An 11,915-nucleotide genomic window follows, 5' to 3' on the forward strand; every position below is an offset into this window, starting at 1 on the left:
TCGCTCCATGGTGCGACCGCAACTTGAGTATTGTGTTCAATTCTGGTCGCCGCATCTCAAGAAAGATATAGTAGAATTGGAAAAGGTGCAGCGAAGGGCAACTAAAATGATAGCGGGGATGGGACGACTTCCCTATGAAGAAAGACTAAGGAGGCTAGGGCTATACAGCTTGGAGAAGAGACGGCTGAGGGGAGACATGATAGAGGTATATAAAATAATGAGTGGAGTGGAACAGATGGATGTGAAGCGTCTGTTCACGCTTTCCAAAAATACTAGGGGGCATGCGATGAAACTACAGTGTAGTAAATTTAAAACAAATCGGAGAAAATTTTTCTTCACCCAACGTGTAATTAAACTCTGGAATTCGTTGCCGGAGAAAGTGGTGAAGGCAGTTAGCTTAGCAGAGTTTAAAAAGGGGTTGGACGGATTCCTAAAGGACAAGTCCATAAACCGCTACTAAACGGACTTGGAAAAATCCAAAATTCCAGGAATAACATGTATAGAATGTTTGTACGTTTGGGAAGCTTGCCAGGTGCCCTTGGCCTGGATTGGCCGCTGTCGTGGACAGGATGCTGGGCTCGATGGACCCTTGGTCTTTTCCCAGTATGGCATTACTTATGTACTTATGTACTTATGTATAGGGAGAGGTGTGACCAGCAGAAGAAGGGAGGTTTTAATGCCGCTGTATAAGACGTTGGTGAGGCCCCACCTGGAGTACTGTGTTCAGTTGTGGAGGCCGTACCTTGCGAAGGATGTCAAAAAAATGGAAGCGGTGCAAAGAAAAGCTACGAGGATGGTATGGGATTTGCATTCCAAAACGTATGAAGAGAGACTTGCTGACCTGAACATGTATACCCTGGAGGAAAGGAGGAACAGGGGTGATATGATACAGACGTTCAAATATTTGAAAGGTATTAATCCGCAAACAAATCTTTTCCGGAGATGGGAAGGCGGTAGAACGAGAGGACATGAAATGAGATTGAAGGGGGGCAGACTCAGAAAAGATGTCAGGAAGTATTTTTTCACGGAGAGGGTGGTGGATGCTTGGAATGCCCTCCCGCGGGAGGTGGTGGCGATGAAAACAGTAACGGAATTCAAACATGCATGGGATGTGCATAAAGGAATCCTGTGCAGAAGGAATGGATCCTCAGAAGCTTAGCTACAATTGGGTGGCAGAGCAGGTGGGGGGAAGAGGGGTTGGTGGTTGGGAGGCGAGGATAGGGGAGGGCAGACTTTTATACGGTCTGTGCCAGAGCCGGTGATGGAAGGCGGGACAGGTGGTTGGGAGGCAGGAAAAACTGCTGGGCAGACTTATACGGTCTGTGCCCTGAGAAAGACAGGTACAAATCAAGGTAAGGTATACACATGAGTTTATCTTGGGCAGACTGGATGGACTGTGCAGGTCTTTTTCTGCCATCATCTACTATGTTACTATGTTACTATGTGCTGAGAAAAGCAAGTGAAGGTATAACGAAAAGGCTGACTCCTGAATAAAACATCCTGCTTGGGTAGAAAGGGTGAGTGATTTGCGAAAATAGTTTTCTAGATCATTTGTATTAGTGAATGTGCCAAAGTTTAGAGTGAGAGAGTCTTTGAAGCTGATAGAGTGGTGAATAAAAGTGAATTAGACGTGTCATTAGAGAGGAATAAATATATAATATAATCCTCTCATACTGAGATCTGGTGATTTAGCATAAAACCAGAAGGAAACAAAGTCTGTTCTGACTGTTGTTAAAATGGGGGGAGGGGTGGAAAGGGCAGGGGAGATGTTGGGCTCTGTGGGGGGTGGGGGTTGCCTTATGCCCACTCATGTGCCACCCAAAATATCAGATCTGCCTACGCCACTGCTGTAATACCAACACATTCCTGCCCTTAACATATTACCAAAATCCTTATTCATTCTCTCATCTCCTGACACTGGGACTGCCTGCCACTTCCTGCTCACAAAGGCTCCCACTGAACTGTGTGCCACAGAGCTCTGTAACACTTCCTGCTCACAAAGGCTCCCACTGAACTGTGTGCCACAGAGCTCTGTAACACTTCCTGCTCACAAAGACTCCCACTGAACTGTGTGCCACAGAGCTCTGTAACACTTCCTGCTCACAAAGACTCCCACTGAACTGTGTGCCACAGAGCTCTGTAAAGTTGCTCTGATGTTATAAGGGTTGTGGGTAATTGAACATCATATCATTGTAATCCGTGGGGGGAATTACAGCTTCTAATTTTTCAGCACATTCTATGTTTCACCATAGTGCATGCATGGAACTAAACTTTTACAGGACTACAAGTCCATGCATGAAATGGGATAACACTAGGCCTTGGTCATCCTGTTCAGGAACCAGTTAACCCCAGCAATAAGGGCGCTTAGGATTCCTCTGGCCTGGAAAGCGAACAGAACATTGTATTCAACTGCAGGAAAACTGCTGAGTGACCCTAAAAAGGCAGAAAATTCTTAAATTAAAACAAGCTCAAATCCTTCACTTACCTGAGAGCTGAGAAGCTGTTAGGATGAAAAGAAAAGAAAGTGTTAGTTCTGAGTGAAAAGCACAAACAGACTACAGGTATTGAAATTACTTACCTGTAGCAGGTGTTCTCCGAGGAAAGGAGAACAGGTATCCTTACAGTTGGGTGATGTCATCTCAATAGAGCCTGGTGCAGATGCTGCCCGGTGAACTATATCTTTAAGAGGCTTTTGGCAGCGGTCACCCAAATATAAGGATACATCTCTCCAGCTTGTCCTCGGAGAAACGTTTTCCTTCTCCACTGGAAAGTATTTAGTAATCAATTCCATCTGTGAAAAATTAGACCCCACAATACTCAGCTGGTTAGTGTTTGATCTTCTGGTTTTATATCTGGATATTCAAAAATACAAAGACTAGGGGACACTTAAGGAAGTTACATGGAAATACTTTTAAAACAAATAGGAGGAAATATTTTTATACTCAACGAACAGTTAAAAGCTCTGGAACTCTTTGCCGGAGGATGTGGTAACAGCAGTTAGCGTATCTGGGTTTAAAAAAAGGTTTGGACAAATTCCTGGAGGAAAAGTCCATAGTCTGCTATTGAGACAGACATGGGAAAGCAACTGCTTGCCCTGGGATTGGTAGCATGGAGTGTTGTTACGTTTTGGGTTTCTGCCTGATACTTGTGACCTGGCTTGGCCACTGTTGGAAACAGGATACTGGGCTAGGTGGAGCATTGGTCTGACACAGTGTGGCTACTCTTATGTTCTTATGTATATGGATACCTGTTGGTGCTCACTATCCGAGTATTAATTGACTACTGGCATTTATCAGGGTTTCAGTGATATTCAACTGGTAACCTTCTCTCTCCCTTCCATCCAGGATCTATCCTCTCTCTCTTTTTGCCTCCTCTTTTCAGCCCCCAGTTCCAGCCCCATTATCCCACCTGCCCCTAGTTCCAGCCCCAGCCCACTTCTCCCACCTGTCCCCCTTCTCAGCCCCCAGCTCCAGCCCCCTTCTCTCATCTGAGCCCCCCCCCCCCTTTACAGCCACCCACATTCCAGCTCTAGCCACTATTTTAGTTGAAGCCCCAGCAGCAGCCCCCAGGGGTTCCATACAGTGTTTTAAAATTAGTGCTGGAACAGTGCAGGGTAATAAAGCCCTGATGATCAAAGGTAATAGCATGCAAATTTATGCTGATGCACTGGCTTCAGTGGGTGATCATTTGGCCTCTAGCGATCACTGAATTGTGTGGTTCAGTATAAAGACACAGAAGGAGAGGGTTTATTCGAGATTGAAGGTTTTTGACTTTAAAAAAAACTAACTTTGTCAAGATGGGGGAACACCTCATGGAGTTGTTAGTTGAATGGGAACAGCTGGGGGAAGTAGAAAACTAAAAAATAAACCACCCATAGATATGTATGAAACCGTATTATACATTCTGTTAGTACAAATGATATGTGCAGGCAGCAACCAATTTACAAATAATATTAAAACATGCAGTATTCTTTACTGTAAATTCCAGATGGCCAGTTGATTTTCGTGGAATGCTTTGGTTGATTTTTGCCACACTTGTATCTATAGCCAACTTATGTCTGCTACTCATCCAAGAATTCTTTTCACAATAAATGTATTGACATTAAATCTGACATATGATTTACTGTCAGACTATTTCTTGCCCTATATACCAGTACACCCACTACTGGGAAACTGGAACAAGCTAGCCTGTTACAGATTCCTACTCAGACACTACATGCCAGCAAATCCTCCATCCCAGTCGCACATGCAGAACACGGACAGACCCTCCTCAACTGATACAAAATAGGGGGGCCATAAAAAAACCTGCTGACAAAAACTGGAGACCCCCCCCCCCCCCCCCCAAGAAAGTCAAATTCTATACACAGTGAAAATTCTGATAAAAGTAACAAATGTATTTTCTTCCATACTCCACTAAACACAAAATTAGAAAAGAAATATTTAAATAAATAAATAAATAAATAAACCCATGAGCAGCTTTTCCCTCTTTCTCTCTCATCCACATACAGTGTCCCCTTCTCTCCCTCTCATCCACGTGCAGCTTGTCCTCTTCTTTCCCTCCCATCCATGTAGCTTCTCCCCTTCTCTCCATCCCATCCACGCAGCTTGACCTCTCCTGCTCTCACTCCCCGGGCCTACATTACAGAGCCCTGGTGGTCCAGTGGTCAGCTGGACAAGGAGCAATCCTCCTATGCTCCCGCCCATACAGTCTCCATGCACTCTCCGTACTGAAAATGGCTGCCGTGAGTTCCCACTGCAAGAGACTGCTGCTGAAACTTACGGCAGTCACTTTCAGTATGGCCGAACAGTGGAGATTGTATGGGCAGGAGCGTAGGCTGGAGGATCGCTCCTGCCCCAGCTGATCTGGTGCAACAACCGCCTCACAGATTTTCAGAAAAACTAACAACCGGCTCCAGCACACCACTCCCATAGACTAATGCCACTTGCAGAAATGTGATAAAGTTATCTCTAACTGAAGACTTTAACTTGCAGTGTAAAAGCATGAGATAAGTCTCCAGGGGCTTCTGCATCTCAGATAATCACTTCATTTGCACTTTCAGCTTTGAAATCATTTCCAAAAAATAAGTCTCCAGGAAACGATGGGCTTAATGTTGAATTCTATTTAGCTTTTTCGGACATTCTTGTACCCAAACTTCTCCAGTTATATAATCTTTTTCTAACGGAAGACGCTTCTAAAGGTTCTTTTCTAGAATCTACAATTATAGTAATTCCTAAACCTTATAAAGATCACAATAAAGTGGAAAATTATAGGCCGATATCTCTTAGTAACATTGATAATAAAATATTTGCTAAGATTCTTGCCTCTAGACTCCAAAAAATTCTCCCTATTATTATTCATAAACCATCAAAATGAATTTACTCCCCAACATCTCCCAAATGATAATTGTCGACTTTTTTGGAATATCTTGTCAAATGCACGCTGTTTTGATGACTCTTTAATTACAGTCTCCTTAGATGCAGAAAAAGCATTTGACAGAATTGAGTGGCAGTATCTGTTTTATACCATGAGATGGTTTGGTATTGGTGAAAGATTTTTAAACATGGTTAATATTCTTTATGATAATCCACTGGCTGCTATAGTGGTCAATGGCAATGTATCTAAACCATTTCCCCTAAAAAGGAGAACCAAACAAGGTTGCCCTCTTTCACCACTTCATTTTAACATTGCGTTAGAACCTTTAGCAATGGCAGTTAGGCATAATTCTGAAATTTTGGGTGCAGATATTGGTATTGAAGAATTTAAACTATCATTATATGCTGGCGATATCCTTCTGTAGTCAACATTAAAATCCCTACCTACTCTCCTCACTTCTATAGAATCCTTCTCTTTATTGTCTGGTTATAAGATAAATTGGAATAAATCAGCGGTTTTATCCTTATCTCCTTCTGTTCAGAAGCATCATATTTCTTCCTTTCCTTTTAAATGGGAGCCTAATAGGATAAAATATCTGGGAATTTGGTATGGTAAAACTGTAACTCACTCTTTACAATTAAATTCTGAAGCTCTACTATCTATAGTAGACTGTACTCTAGATAGATGGAATCCATTATATCTTTCATGGTGGGGTAGGGCTGAGGCAATAAAATTGGTTCTTACGGAGGGGTGTGGTAAGATGGCGTCCTAGCTTGCTGCGTGAGCGTCTCGGGAATCTGCTGGAAATACCTCATTCTTGTTTTTCCTGTGTTGAAATGCCTCATACTAAGCGGAAAGCGGCGACTAAAAGGCAACCGCCGATAGCCTTTACTTCGTCTCCGACACAGCAGACCCTAGACCGCTACATGACAAGCTTCCCGGTGGAATATGGTTTGGCGAGTCCCGCGTTGAGTGACGCCGAAGGAGCGACGTCTATTCTGGGGCCGGATACCACGCTATCGCCGCCTGAGCTGACGCGACCTCCGTGTCCTGCAAGTTCCAGGGTGGGGTTAGTAGGCCAAGCTGAGACGCAAGACGCCGAAAGTTTGAGCCCGATCGGCGGTTCCTCCCCTGGACAAGCAGAAGGAAACATTCAGGAGCAAGGCTCCCCACAGGAAGTTACTCTGACGGCTATTTGGCAAGCGGTCCAGGGACTAACGGCTGAGGTGGCTAGATCGACTAAAGAAATTTCTACAATAGTGAGTAAACTGTCTACAATGTCGGAAGTTTTTGAAAAAACAAAATCAGAAGTAACAAATTAAGTATCTCAGGTAAAAGATGAGGTAAATACAGTGAAACTGACTGTGGACACCTTGGTTAAAGATAAAATGCTAACATCTCGCAAAATAGAGCAAATTGAGAATTTTAATCGACGTCTTACACTCCGACTATTGAATTTTCCAATATCACCTGCACTTTCATCTTACGATTTCTTCAAAAAATATCTACAAGAGATTTTGAAGCTCTCTCCTAAAGATATTCCCCCTTGCAATAAAGTGTATTACCTTCCAGCTACTCAGAAGCGGGGAGAGGCTTCTCAATCAGTAAATATGGTGAACATAGCCCCTCAGAGAAATGATATTGACTTACAGAATTTAACTGCATTATTAGAAGACTCTATGGTTGAAATAACTAACCGGGGGACTCTGATAGTATCCTTTGTATTTGAGCAGGACTTAAATATGATTATGAAATTATATTTCAAAAACTCCACAACACTCTTTTGTGGTCAAAAAATATGGGTATACCCTGATGTTACAAAGGTGACCCAGCAAAGAAGAAAACAATTTTTGATCCTGAGAGAAGATGTAAAAACTTTGGGTGCAATTTTTACATTGGTTTATCCCTGTAAATGTGTGATACGTTTATTAGGTGTTAAATATGTCTTTTTTGAGCCAAGTCAGCTGAAGGTATTTCTGGACTCTAAGATTCCAACTAGCCGCCAGACTGGAACAACTGAATCAGCGAATAGAATATGACGGGATAAAACATAGGACTATGCCAATTGTGGTTTAAAACTTGATTTTCCTTATTGAATTCTCCTTTTAGTTTTCTAAATCCACTCCCCCCAAATAATTGTTGTGGTCTAAGGAAGAGTAAGAAATATTACGATTAGATATGCATATCTTTTATTTTGTAATTGCCTTGTAACTGTTTCTCTGTATTACCTTACAAATTGATATTCATTTGTAAAATTTGAAATTCAATAAATAAAAATTAAAAAAAAAAATTGGTTCTTACTCCAAAATTAAATTATATCTTCAGCATGCTACCTTTTCCATTCCGTTCTTCGCTATATAAGAAAATAGAAGGTAAAATTTCTAGATTTTTATGGCAGCGTAAACCCATAAGTACATAAGCACCACCATACTGGGAAAAGACCAAGGGTCCATCAAGCCCAGCATCCTGTCTCCGACAGCGGCCAATCCAGGCTTCAAGAACCCGGCAACCCCCCCCCCCCCCCCCAAAAAAAAAAAAAAAAAATTAATAATGTTCAATGGACTTTTCCCTCAGGAATCTGTCCAAACCCCCTTTAAATTCCGTAAGGCCAGCTTAGAATTGCTCTTCAAAAACTTAAATTGTATAAATCTAATGGTGGTATCAACTTCCCAGATTTTAAATCTTATCATCTAGCATTCAGATTGTCACAGACAATATATTGGTTTCATGAGGATAATCATCAAAATCTCCCTAGATGGTTTAACTTTGAGAAGCATTCAAGTTCCCCTTTTCCTCTTCATCTTACTACTACTACTACTACTTATCATTTCTATAGCGCTACCAGACGTATGCAGCGCTACACACTTGAACATGGAGAGACAGTCCCTGCTCAATAGAGCTTACAATCTAATTATGACAGACAGACAGGACAAGTAAGGGATAAGGGTTAGGACAGACAGGACATATCAGGGATAGGGCACAGTTGAAGGTTTAGGTTTAGGAGTTAAAAGCAGCATCGAAGAGGTGGGTTTTTAGCCTAGATTTGAAGATGGCCAGAGATGAGGCTTGGCGTACTGGCTCAGGAAGTTTATTTCAGGCATACGGTGCAGCAAGATAGAAGGAATGGAGTCTGGAGTTAGCGGTGGAGGAGAAGGATGCAGATAAGAGAGATTTGCCAGTGAGTGGAATTCCTGGGGAGGAGTGTAGGGAGAGATGAGAGTGGAGAGGTATTGAGGAGCTGCAGAGTGAATGCATTTGTAAGTGAGTAAGAGGAGTTTGAACTGAATGCGGAGGAGAGGGCTAATATGAGCATAACGACACTGGCGGAATATATCTTCTTCCTTTGATGGATGTATTTCCATATCCCACTGGTATGCGTTTAATTAAAGCTACTGCAAAGCTCATCACCACTATGAGAAAAATATTTAAATTGTATGTTCCTTTTTCTGATATTAGTATTTGGTTTAATTCGTCCATTAATTTAAGTAATTCTACTCTAAACTGGCTGCTTTGACAAGAAAAAGGCATATGGTCATTATCTCAAATTACTGTATGTAATGATGTGACTTCTGCTGAATCTGCTTGTCTACAATGTAATTTAACTACACTTGATGCTGATTCTTGGCTTTCCCTCTCTAATGTCTATCAAAATTTGTTGCAAACTACGGGTGGTCAGTCAGATGCTACTAATCTTACTACCTTTTGTCGTACTATTCTAATGGGTAATAGGAAAGCATCGAGAATATACAAATGTATACATGACTCTTGCACAAACCCCTGTCTTGAGCTCCAACATAGATGGGAGTTGGAATTGTGATGTCATCATGGTGAAATTAATTGGCTAACCTTTTGGTCTAAATCCAATAGACCCACTTTCTTCTGGTATAACACAGTCATCATTTTTTGTTCTTCATAGAGCTTATTGGACTCCTTTCAAATTGTCTAAACTAGCCAGATCAACATCTCCTCCAAAATGTTGGTCTTGTTCTGCTCCTGTTGGTCACCTGAAGCATCTACTCTTTGAATGTTTCCATGTGTCCACCTACTGGAATTTAATATGGAAAAGAATATGTGCAATAATTCCCTTCTCCTTGCATGTTGGTTTGACATATGATGTGATAATACTTCGTTCTTCAACCCCTAAATTTACACTTCAGGCTCAATATCAAAAACTTTTTGATATAATGATGGCTGTAACCACTCATAGTATTTCATTGGAAAAATAATTTGCATTTGAACTTTTGTGAATGGTGGAGTCATCTTTGTACTATTAGAAACTATGAAGAATCTGCAGCTTTTAAATTTCGTCAATTGCCTACTTTTAAGAGACATTGGGCTCCTTTTGATCATTACATCAAAACAACAGCATCTCCTAGAGATTAGATTTTTATATTTATACTTAAATTGTCACACATTTTACCTACATTTTAGCACATCTTTTTTGTGAGTTAATACCCTTATATCCCAGTTAAAATGTATAAACATGAATAAAGAGCTCTGCTCAGTGTAGTGAACATTGTTAGAAAAAGCCCTCAGTATACTCTGTATTTCCAAATGAGCAAAATATTTCCTGATCCCATAAGAATGAGATGATTAGACTTTCACTGGGAAGCTACTGGTGATGGGAGTCACAGGAGGGGCAGAATCTAAGCACAGGGGCAGACACATAAGAGACCTTGGAGATTAAAGGAAGGAAGAAGGGAGAAGACCATGTATGAAGTCTGATGGGGAACTGCACAAAAAGGCAGATGGAGGTGGGGGGGGAATTGATCTTTATCTGCAAACGTGAATATTTCTACGGCAGATATGAGCATGATCAGAAAGAGGCAGAATATGGAGTGCTTAGAACAGTGGAGTGAGAACCAGAGAAGTCAGGGTTCAAATCCCACTGCAACAACTTGTGATCTTGGGAAATCACGTAACCTTTCATTGCCTTGGGTACAAACTTAGATTGTGAACCCTCCAGGGACAGAAAAATTATCTGTTTTACCTGAATGCACACTGCTTTGATAACCTTCAGGCTTGCAGGTGGTATATGAAATTAAATATTCCTTATACTTATAACAGCAAAGTCTAATCTTCAGTCCACACAACTCTAAGTATACATGAAGATGGTGAATGTGACGCTGGCAGGCTGACAACCAAAAGAAAATGACCATCTTAGTTACACCAATACTCTGATACAGTGTTCTTCAGTGCAAGGCCCGGGGGCCAATGGCAGCCCCTGAAGATCTCTGGGGCGGCCCTCATTTTCTTTCTGGATTTTATTTTTTTAACATTATGCTATTCTGCCTCTCTACCCAGGCCCTGAACAGAAAGGGGATGGGGAAAGAGCTGCATGCTTGAAAATAAGGCATTTCTCAGTAGACAAAAGAGAATGCATTTGAAAATGCTCACAACTTTGAGGATACCCGCTAATGAAGTTTGACGGTGGGCTGGTGGGGATGGATGTCATTGACGCACACTGATCAACAGTGTAATGGTAAGATATTTGGTGACTCTCCTTCAGCTTATTAGTATCCAAAGTGACCACTGGTCTGAGTATATAAGCACAGTGTTCACCGAACATGGTATGTAAGACTTCAGAAGTCTGCTCTTATAAAGATAGATATTACCTGTCCGTTGCAGGATTCCTGCCAGCAGAAGTGCCCACAAGAAGATGCTTGTACCCCCCATTTTAACAGGAGCTCCAGTGAAGCTCTGGACAGGAACGTCCCTATTTATCTACAGCGGGTGTTCTGATAACAGGGTGTGTCCCCTCCTGACATGAGGAAGTATTGCACAGTGGATAAGGTAATATTTAATATGTCTCTAAGCCTTCTTACAAGCTTTAATAACAGCCAAGAATGTTTGATATGGTTTTCATTTATGGTGGCAAATATTTTTATTGAGGAAGAGATCAGAGGGTAACACAGGAATGAAAGGATACCAACACTGTGAGATTCACTACACATAGCACAGGCCTCAGCACAATTACATCTGCCCTTCTGCACTGCTAATATTTGCACACTCTGTGTAAATTTAGAGACTAAGGGACCCTTACATTTATTCTCTTGTGCCCTAATCTGTTGGCTGCAATTTATTTTCTTTTGCATACAAACAGTACAAGGTTCTCTACTAGGCGACCTACCACTAGGTGAACCTAGGGAATTGTCTATTTCTTTATTTATTTAAAACAATTTATAGACCACCTATAACTAGGTGGTTTCCATAAAAACCTTCATAATAAAATATAATACACACTTAAAATAAACAAGTTTACCACCCTTTTCATGAAGAAGTCCAAAAGTATTTATTTATTTATTTATTTAATTGCATTTGTATCCCACATTTTCCCACCTATTTGCGGGCTCAGTGTGGCTTACAATACATTGTAAATGATGGAAGTACAATTTGTTATATTACGATTATGGTTTACATTGTGAATAGTTAAGGAAGACAGAGTCAGATCAATCACCTTTGGGGCGTAGAAGCTTAAGGATATGACGTTGGGGAATTACTACGCTGATCGAGTAATAGCAAGAGGGCGATGGGGTAGACAT

The 11,915-nt window shown here is 41.4% G+C and overlaps 1 protein-coding gene across 1 annotated transcript in view; it reads right to left on the reverse strand.

Annotated features, from left to right (window-relative positions):
• The window catches only part of LOC115471034 (deleted in malignant brain tumors 1 protein-like), a 64,729-nt gene extending 53,680 nt beyond the window's left edge, over window positions 1–11,049 (reverse strand). Inside the window, 2 exon segments of the mRNA XM_030204703.1 lie at window positions 2,486–2,500; window positions 10,989–11,049. Of these exon segments, the coding sequence (XP_030060563.1) occupies window positions 2,486–2,500; window positions 10,989–11,049 (76 nt within the window).
• Window positions 11,050–11,915: the final 866 nt, after the last annotated feature.

The sequence above is a fragment of the Microcaecilia unicolor genome, chromosome 5, assembly GCF_901765095.1.
Source record: "Microcaecilia unicolor chromosome 5, aMicUni1.1, whole genome shotgun sequence".
NCBI lineage: Eukaryota > Metazoa > Chordata > Amphibia > Gymnophiona > Siphonopidae > Microcaecilia > Microcaecilia unicolor.